Source organism: Trichoderma aggressivum, assembly GCF_033847375.1.
Source record: "Trichoderma aggressivum f. europaeum strain CBS 100526 chromosome Unknown scaffold_014, whole genome shotgun sequence".
Taxonomy (NCBI): Eukaryota; Fungi; Ascomycota; class Sordariomycetes; order Hypocreales; family Hypocreaceae; genus Trichoderma; species Trichoderma aggressivum.
This window is the reverse complement of record NW_026946380.1, coordinates 747,434-763,306: the sequence shown is the minus strand read 5'-3', so window position 1 is coordinate 763,306 and position 15,873 is coordinate 747,434. Positions and strand designations below refer to the sequence as shown.

The 15,873-nt window shown below is 53.0% G+C and overlaps 4 protein-coding genes across 4 annotated transcripts; all 4 read left to right on the top strand.

Annotated features, from left to right (window-relative positions):
- Positions 1-839: 839 nt before the first annotated feature.
- Triagg1_4619 (uncharacterized protein) lies at positions 840-1,277 on the top strand (the record flags this gene model as incomplete). The annotated part of the gene is made up of 2 exons (XM_062899043.1): positions 840-978; positions 1,042-1,277. 2 exons carry the CDS (start codon positions 840-842, stop codon positions 1,275-1,277), a joined length of 375 nt encoding a protein of 124 aa, XP_062756636.1.
- A 1,419-nt stretch (positions 1,278-2,696) lies between these two features.
- On the top strand, positions 2,697-4,809 carry Triagg1_4618 (uncharacterized protein; the record flags this gene model as incomplete). Its single annotated transcript, XM_062899041.1, has 2 exons — positions 2,697-2,970; positions 3,158-4,809. The coding sequence occupies 2 exons, from the start codon at positions 2,697-2,699 to the stop codon at positions 4,807-4,809; spliced, it is 1,926 nt and encodes a 641-aa protein (XP_062756635.1).
- A 1,755-nt stretch (positions 4,810-6,564) lies between these two features.
- Triagg1_4617 (uncharacterized protein) lies at positions 6,565-8,100 on the top strand (the record flags this gene model as incomplete). The annotated part of the gene is made up of 4 exons (XM_062899040.1): positions 6,565-6,889; positions 6,962-7,249; positions 7,302-7,432; positions 7,498-8,100. The coding sequence occupies 4 exons, from the start codon at positions 6,565-6,567 to the stop codon at positions 8,098-8,100; spliced, it is 1,347 nt and encodes a 448-aa protein (XP_062756634.1).
- A 1,077-nt stretch (positions 8,101-9,177) lies between these two features.
- Positions 9,178-10,344, top strand: Triagg1_4616 (uncharacterized protein; the record flags this gene model as incomplete). The annotated part of the gene is made up of 2 exons (XM_062899039.1): positions 9,178-9,206; positions 9,399-10,344. 2 exons carry the CDS (start codon positions 9,178-9,180, stop codon positions 10,342-10,344), a joined length of 975 nt encoding a protein of 324 aa, XP_062756633.1.
- Between the last annotated feature and the right edge of the window lie 5,529 nt (positions 10,345-15,873).

Genomic DNA, 15,873 nt, shown 5'->3' with positions numbered 1-15,873 from the left:
TGTAAAACAAAACAAACAAAACAAAAAAAGATCTAACAAAAGCGAAATAAAAGCGACAGCGCAGCGTTTAAAGTGCAACGGCCGTGGTGTGCTACGTGCGTGCGTGTAGAGAATATTGCGCTCTGGTATAAGCTTAATGCTACCCGGCCACCCCATTTTCAGCCATTTGATGAGTAGATTTAATCAGATTTACCATTCGTCCATTCATTTACCTGACGTATTAGTCTATACCCGTGCAAGTGAAGTGCATGGCAATATTGACACTCTTGCAGAGAGCTGATAGTGAGTGACTCGGGTCATTGATAAGGAACCCTGTCGTCGAATGTCACCAAATTCAGGTACGTAAAATGGACACTCCCCCCGCAGCCTCTCACTGGCTCCCCGCGAACGCTTGGCGCGAACAGCTTCAGCGATAAAGAGGTTGCCCCAATGTTATCTCTCGATGGCATGGCCATGGCCGCGGCTGAAGAGAGCTGATAACGGCTGTTTCTCCCACATGCTATTCCGTCATTAGTGCCCTTCATGGTCGACTGACTTTCCGCCATGAGCAGCCATGTGGCGCATCTGGCGCCTTCGTTTGCACGCCCTTTTCCGGTCTTATCGCTCAGATTATCTCATGGCGCATGTTGCTCGTGTGTGTCGCGCAATGATATAAAGGATTGACAGGGCCGCTAAATCGCCAGAGCCGTAGATTGTAATAGACAACATACCTAAAGTAGCCTTACTCTGCCGTCAGGTGAAGCTACACAACTCAGAACGTCCAACGCAACTCACCGTGAGCTTCTCATTTGAGCTTGAGCCAGCCATCAATTCACCGAGACAACACCGCCTTTATCCTCATGTCGGCCGAAGTATCTCACGGCCGCGGCGGAGCGGGAAACATCGATGTCGACGACACTAAATACGTCGACGGCGAGGTTGTGCGATCCGGAGACGTGGGCAGCCATGGCGACGGCGCGTTCAGTGCCGGCCGAGGAGGTGCGTTGTTTCCAATGCGAGTAATTTTTCATCTGGCAGCCCTCATCTAAGACTTATTCACAGGCGCCGGCAACATCACCGACATCGGAACCACATCAGCTCAGCGCAAAGACACCGATTTCGTCCCCGAGGCTGCTGTGAGAGCAAGCCAGGATGTCCAGGGGTATCACACGGGTCGCGGCGGCGCAGGCAATGAGCATCACGCCGAGGAGCATCCTGATGCGAAGCCTCGCCCCGTGGCGCCGGTTGGGCTGGCGGATAAGCTCAAGACAAAGTTGTTTGGCGCGTTCAAGCACTGAGTCTGCGAGGTCATCGCAGTGCGAGAGAAAAGCATTTGACCATCCGGGGTGCTGATGTTTTGGTTATGGTTCAGGTCACCATGTTGGACAACACATATGATATCCCACTTTTGAGTTTCGTTTGCTTTAGATGGCAGACTGCCATCACGATGCTGTCAGTCACTAGAGAATGACATGCGATGCAAGATAATACGCAGAATAAACCTTTCAGCCAACTGCGCCATGCGTCCTAGCACATAAGCCTGCCAGATGTGAATCGGGCAAGCGCAAGATGAACTGATCGAGGCTGTAATAAGCATATGTATCTCTTCCTCTTTAGCCCTCTTTATCTCTTCGCCAGAGATGTTGTTAATACCTTTCCCCTTCTGGGGATATGCAATCTGCAGCACCTCCGTACTGTAGAATAGTTGGTGACATCTGACAGTCACATAGTGGATGCAGGCAGCATCTTCAGAACATCACGCCACAAGCCAGAGACGGGTAGCATCGTCACTGTAAATCATTTCCACATCTTCATAGCCTCACATGTGTCCCCACTTGGGTCGCCGTTGACCAACACCTTCCGGAGTCGTGGGCGCCAATCTCGGGAATAATCGTATTGCGTTCCAACGATTTCTTCAACACCAGCCTGTTTTCGCGCGAAGAGTAAAACATGTTTGACCTCAGCTGACCTGCGAAGAAGAGAGAAAACAGCGCGTCACTCCGTTAGCTGGAGAGTACTAGCATCAGCTAAACCGGGTCTCTGACGCGAGAGCTCTCCACCTAGATCAATGCTAAAGCTTAGCCGTCCTCAAAAAGATGTTAACGACGCTTGCCACGTCCATATTTAGAAGTGTGTAGATTTGCTCAGGCTTTCGGGGCCACACTGGAGCGAATAAGCGAAGAGAAGCTATCACCGGATGCGCGATATGCAGCGAAGAGGGCGGGGATGTGACGAACTGGTTCATCGTGCAGCGGGCACATAAAGAGTTGCATGTCGCCCGTCGGCAAAAAAGAAGAAGAAAACGTGCCTGAGATCCTTCGGTTAGGCCAAGATTCGACTTGACCACTTGAGGGCTTAGTCGAGACAAGGCCTGCCATTCACATTCAGCCTGCGAGTGCTCAGCTTCGCCGGCATCCTCCCACCGTCGGCCCAGCAAGTTGGAGGCGGAGCTGCCCGTATTCAAATCCATGGCCCAGACCGACGAACCAGAAAAGAAGCAGCCGATAATACGATACGGCTACAGGCAGGCAGTCAGCCCCCTTTGCGCGACAAATCTCACGGCCTGATGCCGCCTGTTGTCGATTCTTCGTGCCCACTGTGAATTGCTGTGGAAAAGCGCGGGGTGCATTAGCAAGGCCCAAGGCACCGCTTCCGACTGGGTCAATCACGTGGGTCTTGTCACTGGTCAGACCACCGCCTCTGATTAGCTGCCTGCCATGACGCCGCACCGCCCGGAGCTCCAAGGACGGCGCTTCTGGTCGGGACTGTCCATCCTGTCCAAGAGATCCTACGCGACATCGTCCTTTGAAGCCGACGACGAGCGGTCCGACAGTGACGACGAGATGAGCCTGCGCGACAGCTTCGACAGCGACGTGCGGCCGGGCGTGCCGGCGTACGTCGGGCACGATGTCAGACCGACAAGCAAGAAAGAGCTTTGGGGATGGTACATGTATGGCTTCGCGGCCGAGACGTATGTCATCTGCGGAATTGGTGAGTCTTGCGTATCATATTCTTCCTTTGCATTGGGGTTTTATGTATTCTGCGGATTGTATCACTCATTTGGATGCTTTAACGGCATACCGCCGCCTTCACTTTTCCGTCCTCGCTACTAGATGTTGGGCCGCTGTCCGCCCTGGGTCTCCATCCAACGAGTTGGCTTGCTAATCCTGTGCAACAGCTTCCTTCATCCCAATTCTCCTAGAGACGCTTGCCCGAGAAAACGGCGTCCTCCTCTCGAACCCAGACAAGCCTTGCGGCTCCAGCGACAGCAAATCAGAAGATGATGGCCAGTGTGTCGTATACGTATTGGGCATCCCGGTCAACACGGCCAGCTTTGCCATGTATACCTTTTCGGCCAGTGTCTTCCTACAGGCCCTTCTTGTCGTCAGTATCAGCTGTGCTGCAGACCATGGTAATTACAGAAAGCGGCTTCTCCTGGCCTTTGCCTGGATTGGCGGCTTTTCCGTCATGTGTTTCATCTTCATCAGCAAGACCAACTACCTCATCGGTGCCTTCTTAACCATCATCTCCAACACGTCCTTTGGCGCGTCATTCGTTTTGCTCAACTCTTTTCTCCCGCTTCTGGTTCGAAACCATCCCGAAGTAACGGAGGCATATGTAACAGAATCACCTGAAGATGCCCGTCAGATGGGAGATTCAACCGACGACCTGGAGGGAGATATGGTTAATTCCACGTCGGAATTACTTCCTCCTGACGATCGGCATCACAGGAACGGACTGAAACGTGTAGCAACTCATGAGGAAATTACTTCCAAGGAGCTTCAGCTCTCCACGCGCATATCCTCTCTGGGCATTGGTATTGGCTATAGTGCCGCCTTGTTTGTCCAGTGTGCCTCCATTGGGATCCTCATCGCCATGAAAAACACGACATGGTCACAGAGAGTGGTGCTCTTCATCATTGGGGCTTGGTGGTCTATCTTCACCATCCCTGCTGCGATGTGGCTTAGACCCAGACCAGGACCGGCCCTGACAATTGATGGACGCAAGGACGGCGCTTCATGGTGGGTGTACTTGAGATATGCTTGGAAATCCCTATTTCGCACAATCCAGCTGGCAAGGCGTCTTATCGATATTATGCTCTTCCTGGGTAGCTGGTTCCTTCTTTCTGATGCAATTGCCACGACATCCTCCACGGCTGTCTTGTTCGCCAAGACCCAGCTTCATATGAAACCATGGGCATTGGGCATGATCAACGTCATTGCCACAATGGCTGGAATATTCGGCGCTTTTGGCTGGTCCTGGGTATCCAGAACGTTCAACCTGAAACCCCATCAGACGATCCTCGTCTGCATTGCCTTGTTTGAACTTATCCCGATCTACGGCCTGATGGGCTACCTCCCGTTCATCAAGCGCTGGGGTGTCATAGGACTGCAGCAGCCTTGGGAGATGTATCCGCTGGCCGCCGTGTATGGTCTCGTCATGGGTGGGCTGAGCAGCTACTGCCGCTCGCTTTTCGGAGAGCTGATCCCACCCGGATCCGAAGCCGCGTTTTACGCACTCTACGCCATCACCGATAAAGGATCTAGCATTTTTGGACCTGCTATTGTTGGAGCCATCATCGACAAGACTGGAAGCATCCGGCCTGCGTTTTGGTTCCTCGGTGCTCTTGTTGGTTTCCCCGCTCCACTCATCTGGTTCATCGACGTCGAGCGTGGCAAGAGAGAAGGCGAGAAGCTCGCCGAGACCATCGAAGGCTTCGAGCCCGAAGGCCACGCGGGAGAAGACGAGGAAGACGAGGAAGCGGCCCGCGGAATGCTAGCGGACTATGAAGCCGCCGAGGGCGACGGCGACGCAGCCCATCGACGGTGAGATGTTTATCTGACATCAGTTGCAATTGATTATGACGCGGTCAAGGAACCTCTCTCTTGGGGTTTGCTTCTTCCTGACCGCATAGGGCTCGTCAAACAATCTAATACCACAAGTGTGCATAGCGTAGGCGTTTTGGTTGATTAGTAAACTCTGGATTTTGCCTTTGGAAACTCCGGCAGAGCTTGATTCGGAGGCTACTTGGCCACTATTTCGTTTGTCTGCGAAAGGTTGGAGCTGAGGGCTCGGTAGTAATACGGAAACAAGGGCTAGGTTTAACTCGGTGAATAATACTTTGCTATTTCGGTTGATACTGTGCTTGGGGGGCTCAACTTGATTTCTGTTCTTCTATTCGTCGAACAACTGATATTCCCCTGTCTTCGAATGCATTGCTCAACTGATCCGCACAACTACTGCTGCCTAATAGAGTTGCCCCGACTCAACTGAGACCTCGTGCTGCTTACACACCGCATCCAAGCAAGGAACCTCGGAACCCCAAACTATCTTACATATTACATACCTGGTAAACTATATCGCAATCTGACGCCTACAAAATATCCATGATAGTCCCCCTTGTGCTCCGTAGTGAGAGTGACATTCCATGACGGGGGGCGTCTTATATACCTTGGCAAAGAACCAACAAGAAAAAGCCAGGCCACCTCGGTCGACACGACTCAACACCTACACCATACCCATACTATCCATCTTGAAAACGCCACCACCAAGGCGATCTAGGCCGCTACCAGAAGCACTAGAGAACACGGCTAAATTGCCCCAGGGACGGGGACCGCGCAAGGGATCCTATTAATTGATCCGATTCCATGCAGCAACGTGCTGGCATTTCCCCAATCCATCGCGCTAGACAATAGGTAAGCAACAGCGATTACATTACAGTGGGGGTTCTGCGTTTCCTCTGCGCGTTCATTTGCGTTGCGTATTCGCGTGTCCAGTGCCATTATTCCCAGGTGTTATACTGTACGTAACCCGGGCCAAGTACCTGGTCGGCGCGAGGTGCCTGGGGAGGTACATGACCCTGTTCCCTCCACTCTTTTCCACCTCTAGTGACCGTTCACCTATTCCTATTCCTCTCCTCTTCTGTTTTTGCCTAGCAGAACACGTTGGTTCGATAGGACGGCGGCCCAAGCAGAAGCAACGCTTCCTTTTCCTTTTCCTTTTTTTTTTTGCCTCTTCATCTCTTTTTCTCTCTCTCTAATCCCTCCCTGTTTTCTCTTCAGCACGGGTTGCGCGCCGCTGGGATCGCCGCTTGATCCCCGCCAACGGGTATTGTCGATACTACAAGCCCACTTTGGAAGGCAGCAGAAAAAAAAAGCAAAAAGGCCAAAAAAAAAAAATACCCATAGCTTTTGCGCGATTCCCTGTCGTCGACTTGCTCCTCTTCTTCGCCCTTGTCTGCCCCCCCGGGATTGCGGTGGCTACGCCCGCTGAGCTCTAGCCCGCGCCTTTGCTAGAGCTGTCATCTAGAATTCGGTGCATAGCAGGAATCCTACCTTATCTTGCTCCCGATTTACCAGGGCCCGTGCCGCTGTTGCAGACTGCCTGTGCTATTTATCGGGGCGGGCGCTTGTGTTTACATCGACATCGACCGGACCGGATCCAAGTCCCATCTCTCGCTTTGTCAGAGGCAGCAGCTCGCCAACAGAGTCGTTGCGCCCATTGCCGGCTGTCCGAATTCCTGCGACGCGCAACGCCCCAGCCCCAGCTTGCGCGACACCGGAGGCGCGCTGCCCACGGCCCGCGATGAGTTCCAAGCCTCGGAAGCGCTCTCGCCCTGCTCCAGACGGCGCCCCAGCTCCAGACGGTGCCGTCGCGGACGAGAATCGTGCCGATTGTCCCTTCACCGTCACCGTTGTCCCGGAGCCGGAGCGCACCGAGAGGGACGGCCCCAAGTCGAAGAAGAGGAAGCATGACAAATCCGACGAGGACAACAACAAAAAGGTCCAGACGCAAAATGCCGTCTTCCATCCCGAAGGCAAATTCAAGATGAGCCAATCCTTGAAGCTCTACTATGCCGTGGACCCCCGCAAGCAATGGCTCGACATGACACGCTACAACAGCTTCGTTCGTAAGTGCCGCTTCCCGCATGTCCCGGGTAACATCTGGACTCCGAGCAGCTAACCAAGCGGAACCCGTATAGTCAATGGCGTCAAGTATTACACTGAAGACTTTGTCTATGTGGCGAACGAGGCAACCATGGAACGGCAAAACTCTCTGCCTGCCGGCGCCAGCAAAGTTGCCAAGAAGGCAGATTACTGGGTAGCCCGGATATTGGAGGTTCGGGCCTCGGATGAACATCACGTATATGCCCGCGTGTACTGGATGTACTGGCCTGAGGAGCTACCTCTTGGTACTCTGGACGGCAAGAAGCAAATCTCTGGTCGGCAACCATACCATGGGCAGCATGAGCTGGTCGCCTCCAATCATAGTAAGCATCCAGGCGTCAATGAGTGCCTGTTGGGTCTCTAACATCGGGGTAGTGGACATTATCAATGTCGTTAGCGTCGTCATGGGCGTCAATGTCAAACAGTGGATCGAATCGAACGATGATGACATTCAAGAATCTCTGTATTGGAGACAGGCGTTCAACTGCAGGACGTCGGAGCTATCGGTAGGCAATTGCTATAACAGCCGCTCCGTCTCGATCACGGACAAAACTAACGTCTTTGCAAATAGTCGGTCGCCCTCGTCTGCAAATGTAGGACTCCCGCCAATCCCGATAAAACGTTAGTAGGATGTTCCAACAAGACGTGCGAGGAGTGGATGCATTACGATTGCCTACTCGACGATGTCCTCACCCGAGTGTACGATCGATTGGGGACGGATATCCCCCACAAGTCGGAAAAGCCGGCCATCAAAGAGGAGACGAAGGAGGATACAAAAGCCGAGCCAAAGGAGGGAGCCAAAGGAGACCTGCCTTACCGCCTGTTGAGCCCGTCAGTCGAGGGAGAGGACAGAAAGTCGCCAATCGTCGCCAACAGTGAGATAAAGGACCAGGTTCTCGTGAAGCAGGGGGATGATGAATCGTCCAAGGACACGGAAACTCCAACACCGGCACCGCAAAATCCCCTGGATAAATCAAAAGCAGCCTTGGCAAAGCGAGGAAAGCGTAAGAAGTCGTCTAAGAAACCCTGGGAGGGCCTTTTCGAAGCTACGCTCAAGATGAACGAAGGCCCCACGGCCTGGGAGGTGACAGATTTGAGAGAGGGCGTCGAGGGAGGAGAGAAGAAGTGGACAGAGCCGGCATATTGCCTGCTGTGCGACACCGTCATTGAGTAAACGGCGAGGCACCACCGACACGCAGGATACTCTTTCCGTGGTAATATCAGGCACTGGAATTGGATTTTTTTTACGTCAGCATTCCTATTTTCTGGAAAGGCGGTAATAGCGTTTGCTTCGCTCAGCTCTTCAACACACCTTGGACAACTGTTTATATCAACATAATATAAGGGGAAGAAGATAACAAAAACGAATATGACTAAACAAAAAAAACGGCAGCGGGAAACGGCACTATGCCAGGTGACACGACACTGAAGAAGGGAGGACGAGGGAATTGGCGGGGCGTTTTGGGCGATTTACGGTACTGGCCGGGACTATATGGTCAGGGGCATAGCAAGGCGGAACACCGTTTGCCTGTTCTCTCTCATAGAGGGTCTGGAAAAGGGGCGCTTGATATTTCAGGATTTGTGTGCGTTTTGATTTCATCTTGTTGGATTTCCGACCTTGGCAGCTTGAAATAAGGCGGGGAGGGCTATTTTGTCTTTGGGAGCGTTTGCTAGTACTATCTATCTCGTGCTCTCTTTTGCGCTGTTTCTTTTTTGCCCTGGATAGGTAGATGTGCAGACAAATTGGATGTTTGATGGTGAGAGTTGAAGAAGAAGATGATGATGACAATGATGGTGAAAGTGTGAATATGAGAGCTCATATAGCTATTGATATTATTTTTATAGTTGAGGAGCATCGGCTTCTTTTTTCTTGAGAATTGTAACATGCACTCAATTGTTGTGGAATTGAGGAATCATGCAGCTTATACTGGGAGTTGGTAGAGCTGTGTCCTCCACTGTGACTTTCAATGTTCACTCAAGCTCAAGCTCCCAACTCATCTGGTGGGGTTATCGCTGGGCGGACTGCTTCAACAGAGGCCCCCCATAAGCTGATAGCTGGGCTTCTTAGTGGCCGTTACTGGTGACGTGACCCCCTGGCGACCCGACAAGTCGAAACCCCGCGACTCTCGACAATATCTTGGGCTTCCTTTTACCGACCTCGCCCTGGCAGTTTCGCCGCAACCAACAACCTCCATTCCCATCTCCATCTGATATTTCGAGTCTGCATTTGCTGCAGCACATCCGCATTGAAATGGCTGCGGATCCCTTTGACTCGGCGCTGTGAGTTTCTTCTTCCTCTCCTCCTGTTTCCCCCCTCCTCCATGCCAACGCCCAAAAAAACATCCCATCCGCTGTTCTCGCTTCTCCTCCCCCCCCCCTGAGGCCCTTTGTTAATAATCCCTTTCTCCCAACACTCCAATCTCTCTGACCTGAAGCTGACGAATTCTCTCCTCTTTTTGATGCGTCCTGCAGCGATCTCCTCCGCCGCCTGAATCCGAAACACACGAGCGAGCACCTCAACGCAATCATCTCCCTGGCCCCTGATCTGACCGAAGACCTGCTCTCGTCTGTCGACCAGCCCCTCACCGTCAAGCGGTGCAGGCAGACCGGTCGAGACTATCTCCTCTGCGATTACAACCGCGACGGCGACAGCTACCGCTCGCCATGGAGCAACCAGTTTGACCCGCCGCTGGACGAGGGCGGCGTGGGCGGTGTCGGCCCCGGCGGCAGCGAGGGCGCGGGCGAGGGCGCCATCCCCAACGAGAGAGTCCGCAAGATGGAGATCAAGGCCAACGAGGCCTTTGACATTTACAGGGAGCTGTACTACGAGGGCGGCGTCAGCAGCGTCTACCTGTGGAACCTGGACGACGGATTCGCCGGCGTCGTGTTGGTCAAGAAATGTGCGTTGGCTTGCTTCCCTCTCCTTTCTTTCGTCGTCTTGGCCTTTACTACTTACACAGTCAACCCGGTTCCGAGTCTCATGGATATCAATATGCTAACAAACCCAATTTCCTTCCTTCTAGCTGCCACCCCCGGAACCGGCACCGAGGGCGTCTGGGACTCGATCCACGTCTTCGAGGCCATTGAGCGCGGCCGAACAACGCACTACAAGCTCACATCCACCGTCATCCTCTCGCTGTCCACCAACGTCGAGGCCACCGTCGGCGACATGGACCTCAGCGGCAACATGACGCGCCAGGTCGAGCAGGACCTGCCCGTGGAGAACGACGACAGCCACATCGCAAACGTCGGCCGCCTGGTGGAGGACATGGAGCTCAAGATGCGTAATCTGCTGCAGGACGTCTACTTTGGCAAGGCCAAGGACGTTGTTGGCGACTTGCGGAGCGTGGGCAGCCTGAGTGATGGCGCCAAGGAGCGGGAGACGCAACGGGAGCTCATTGGCAGCATGAAGCGATGACGAGGGCAGTGTGATGAAAGATGGAAGGATGATTGTTTTTTTTTTCTGGGAAAGCGATGAAAGACTACGTGCTCGATTATATGGTAGCAAATTACGCGTCTGTAAATCTTTGAAGAGAATCTTCGAAAGCATCTATTGAAAGAGTTTGCTAAAATGTGGTCTTCTCTTCTTCCCTTCTTGACATGGGAGGAGCTGTTATCTGTCCATCTCCTGGCTGCCAAGGGCAGTAGATGGGCTTCGTCGTGCCAGTCCATCAGTGCAAATAGGAATCATCTTGCGGAATGGTCTAGTCCTTCTGACAGCCTCGCTCTTCCTATTCATTCTGCAGTCTTACGTGTCCTGTGCAACGTTGTCTTTTGAGAAGAATTCTCTTAGTTTTTACTGACTGAGATATAAGTGTGAAGACGTCTGCACCGTGATGAATTCGTTCCAAAGGACCGCATCTTCTCTTCTGATACTTAATCTTCCTCCACATCATATCGGGATGAGTGTAGACCGAGCGTATTTGGTCCCAAGGGAGTGGTTGACAAGAGTACCTGGAGTTGATAGTCTATAAATCCAGCATCTTGAGTTTAACAAGAGTAGTTCAAAGACATTTTAACTACCTTGCTGTATTATTGCATATATAACCTCGATCACCTAGTTGTGACACAGGCAATAACGAAGATTGTATAGCATCAATGCTTTTCAATAGGAAGCCTGTTCAGAATTACTCTTCCACTCGTTGGCCGCTTTTGCACTCTTTGGCTAGTAAGCCGATTCGAGGCATGAGATAGACAAGTGTTTCATGGAAAAAAGTGCTGCATCAAAACCGACAAAGAACCGGTTGTAGTTGGACTGTATAGATGAATGAAACGTTTTGCTCTACACTTATCGCAGATGAATTCAATCGTGAGGACGTAGATCTGAACTTCGCCATGGTCTGTATAGAAGTTTGTTACAAATCTGTCATATGAAGTCAGTGGTCATCCATGTCTCGGGCATAATTCCGAACCTGGTATACCGTGATCCTCTCTACTCCGTAATTCCTCTTCCGATTCTTCCTCTTTTTGTCACATTGAGCTCTTTAACTCCAATGAACTCATGCCAAATTAAGCGAGACACAACCTTTCCACAAATCAAGAAGAGCCTAGAAATCTCATTGTGGCATCATCACCACGGGAGAGATTGTGGGTCATGGCCCCGGAGCTGGCTTTGCTTCTGCCCTCGATATTTCTTCTGCTCTGGGCTATTTACGAGCCCGGGGCACCACAAGACAGAGAAAAAATGGCCGAGGAAATGGATGACTTGCATGTAACGACGACCCAATGCATGACGTGCGCGTCCCTTGCAGGACCAGGATTCTCGCAAGCAAGCATCACTCGCTTGTACATGTTACATGTAGGTACTCGTAGTTGCAGCGGCACGGCTCGCACAGCCCGTCCCTTTGTTTGCTTTTCTCTTTTCTTTTGGCCAATGAATACTCTTAACTGTCGGCAACAAAGTTCACAAGACACGCGGGTATTGCTACTGCTTGTGTTATTTCGTCCTTGATCGGCCTGATTTCCATCTCCCTACCCATGTCATTGTGGCGGGCAGAACCTTGCCAAAAAATGACGGACCGGATTGTGTTGAATTTCCGGCGCATCCTTGGCCTGATCCAGATGGCAAAAAGGTTTGTGAACCAGGCATACGAAAAACACTTGTTGTGTACAAGTATGTATATCGCCGCACAGGCATGTCCCCCCAGATATGGATTTGATTTGCAAAGCAAAGGAGCCGTATGCACAATGCAACCGACGCGGAAATATACCCGACCAAATCCCCGTGTCCCCTGAGAGCACCACAAAGGCTTGGACAGCCCCCGTGACGATGGGTGGTAGATTGGGTGCTGCACCGTAGCGGATCCTTGCCATCGTGCTCTTCTTTCTCATTCGCGAGGCTCTGGGGCATGCCGCTCAAGATGGGACATCGTCACACCGTAGCAGTTCTGCGGCTGATGCTAGCGTGCAGTTTGATCAAGCGGCAACCCTTGACAAAGTGACAAAGGTATTCCACACGTCCAGGGATGAGGGCGATCTGTCTGCTGGGGCTGCGCCTTTAACCGTCCTCTTTTCTTCACCCTTGTGCTTGTAGCGTGCCTAGACAGTAGTAGTACGAGTACAGGACTCGCAGTAGGGGCAATGTCATCGGTATTGGGTGGTACGGTAGACTGAGTTGGCAGCTTCAACTTGTGCTTTCTCGTCTTCTGCACCCCGGTCGAGGCCTTCAGACACAGCGGAGCGGGCAAAGAGCTGAGCGTGAAACGCACAAGACAACCACGGCGCTATTTGTTCATGACTCGTCGTTGGATATCTGCTGCATTGGTGCCTTGCAGGTGAGAAGATAGTCCATGAAAAGTGTGGTGGAGTTGAGCAAGCCTGCAGTTGAGGGACGGACAACCCTTGGACCTGGTGGCGTCCAAGAGCCTGCAAGGAGCACAACCAGAGAGAGTTGGCAGAATCCAACCCAGAGGATAAGGCGCTATCCTTGCCAGTCTCCCTCACGCCTGTAAACTCCGTACTCCGCTGGCATGCGTATATTACTTCCGCAGATACCAACAGCGCGTGTTGCTGCCAGTATCGTATACACAAGGACACCGACACACTAGCAAGTACTGGTAATACATTGAGAGGCGAACAATGGGTCTCCCTGCTTCAACGCCCGCGTTTTCCTGTCTCACTCGTATGTGCAAGATCCTTGGCAAGAGGCGAATAAGCCACCACCCGAGGGCCGCCTCCTGCATGTGGCAGTCAAGGAGGGCTCAAAACGTGTGTTTGACTCCGTACAGCCCACGAGAGGCAGAGAGCGAAGGCATGGATGTGGGTCTTTGGATTCCCTCCCTGCGCTTCGTAAAACAGGCCTGTGGGTTGACTGTTTGTAAGCCACCGTGCCTCTCCAACTGTAGGTATTCCGCAGAGGCTTGGGACAGGAAACGTAGGCTCCGTATCGTGTCTGAACATGCCACCGGCCATGTCCAACTTCCGCTGTACGGGTACCATCCTGTGGCTGCTGTAGAATGAGCGCATGAAGAGAAGATGAGCCGGGTCATCTCGACGCCCACGCGACAAAATGCGGTCTGTTTCGATTGTCTCGGACGTCGAGTCATTGGCTGAAGCACCCTCTTCTAGAACGACGCTTGGAACATATGCAGTGAACCCCGCACCCCACGTCGTCAGTGATTTGTTCGACAGTTGAGAGACGTCGAAAGATTCAGAGCTGAGAGAATGAGTACAGCACTTGATATGCACGTCCTCACGCCAGCTGGCCTTGGGCTCTCGTTGCCCGTCCCAAGCGCTGGGGCCCGTCTCGGCGGGTCTTGTATATTACTCGGCCGGAGATGATTCACGTATGGGCAAGGCAGAAGAGTGCGAGTAGTAAATCCATCGCTCTACTGAGAGCAATAGTGCCATGTTACGGCCGCCAGTCGCCCGTTCGGAGCGGTTCGTCCCACCTAAAGGCTGCGCATGGCGCAACAAAGTCCCACTGCTTAGTGTCACAAGGGCAAAGGCCGGAAAGCGATTGCTCAAAGGTGGTGGCGCCACTCATTACTCCGGTCGGGCGGCGGCGTCGGGTCGGGTCGCAGATTGGATGCAGAAAGTACAAAGTATTTGCACATGTCATGTTGGCGGAGCTGCTGCCATCAAGGGATTCGCAGACGGGTTTCAATATCCGGTCGTATTAGCGAGGGATCTTGACCTGTCTGTCTGATGGGTACGAGTACAAGCAGGTACATGGCCCAAGATTACTTGCACAAGCAGCGTAATGACGGACGAAGGGAGACATGTCCAAGTACGGCGTTGATGCTACAGCGGTGCCTTGACAGACGTCGTACTGGCTGAGTCGCAGGAACAGTCCGGGAGAGGGAAAGGTGAGACATGACGCGCATTGCGGTGAACCTGGACCTTTGGGTTCCCACTTGAACAAGAGCAGCAGGACGCTTCGCCGTGCTTGGCAGACCGGAGTAGCTCTCGAGACATGAAAACTCGGCCGACTGCACTGGATGGCAAATAATAACACTCCGCTTAACCCGCTACATCGGTGGGGATGTCGGCAGGGATGCTGGGACCTGGCAGCGGTTAGCCGCCTTTCGAGGTGTAAAGTACTGGGTAGGACCAAGTACGAGTAACACATCCGTCGTCGTACAGAAGAGCACTTGGGCTGGACAATTTCGCTCGCTGCAGCTGTCAGTTGTTTGCTGGGCGAGTCTTTGTGTACCTGGTATGGGCTACCAACCTGGGGAGCAGGGGAAGGGATGGAACAAGGTCCAGCGCCTCGGAACGGTGCTGCTCTGGGCCGAGTGCCTCTGCTGGACTTGGGCTGTATAGTGGCTTGAGGCCATCATCAGCACTGTGTCGTGTCGTGTCGTGTCGTCCAGGCCCTGTCTCTCATTGTCCAGTCACAGCCCATGCGTGCCTGGGTGTGCCTGGAACCCTCCCGCAATGCTCGGTACTTGTACTTCGTATGGTATGGCTCATGATCAATGCTGGATGGACGGCGACAACCATGACGGCCTGTTACATGTAATTACCTGGACAAGAGTGGCCCGGCCTAGCTTCGGCTAACTCCCTGTCCCGCGGACCAGAGCCTGTGCTGTCTTGGTACCTGTGTCTGTGTAATGGCTGACATGTCCCAATTACCCCATACTCATCAAATGGATAGGTATGGATTTCATACCGACGGACATCGTCACTGTCGCCGATACACAAGACGGCGGATGACGCTCGGCACAGCCATTTTGACAGGTGCTTGGCAGATGCTCGTACATTCAGGAACAAGCCCATCCGGTAGTACCTCCGTAATTGCCTTGGCGGTTACCCAGCATATCTTAGCATCAATGACATGACATGACACGACAGCTTTTGGCGGTGGAAGACAACGCAGAACGCTGCACTGCACTGACACGGCGGTGCGTCCGGGCAGTCTCTTCGGTCTGCTAGGTCCTGGGCTGTACTGTAGTGGGGGGGCCCTTTGGTGCTGTGGTGGCTCCCCCCGTAACGGTAACGGGCACCTCTTTTACGTGTATGAGGTGGACTGGATTCTTCAAGGCGGCGGTAAAAGGTACTACAAACCCCTCCATGACCAATCCCTCGATCCGTCCATCCAAGCTACCTTGCCATTCCTTGCCTTGCCTTGCTCGACCTTATCCACCCATCCCTCCGTCTCAGGCACTTGGCTTGGTCTCACCTGCGAGATACAAAAGTTTGCCTTTTTCCTGCCCTCGCCTCGGCTTCCGCTTCGGCTTCTCCTGGCACAGTGCGTTTCTGTTCCTCTTGTCTCGCAGTCTTTCCCTCCGGCAGTTGTGTGGGTGATCCGGGATCCTGTACCGAACCGACTCCTCAAACAGGTCAACAGCTTACCCGTACCTGGCTTTTAGTACCCAAGGCTGCCTGCGACCTCCCTCTTTTCCTCTCTCTCCTCTCTCTGATCCGTCTCGAGCCTCAGAGCCGTGCACATCCCTCGGCATATTTGCTACTTCGCCAAACACCCGAGCAGCGACATCCGATCAGC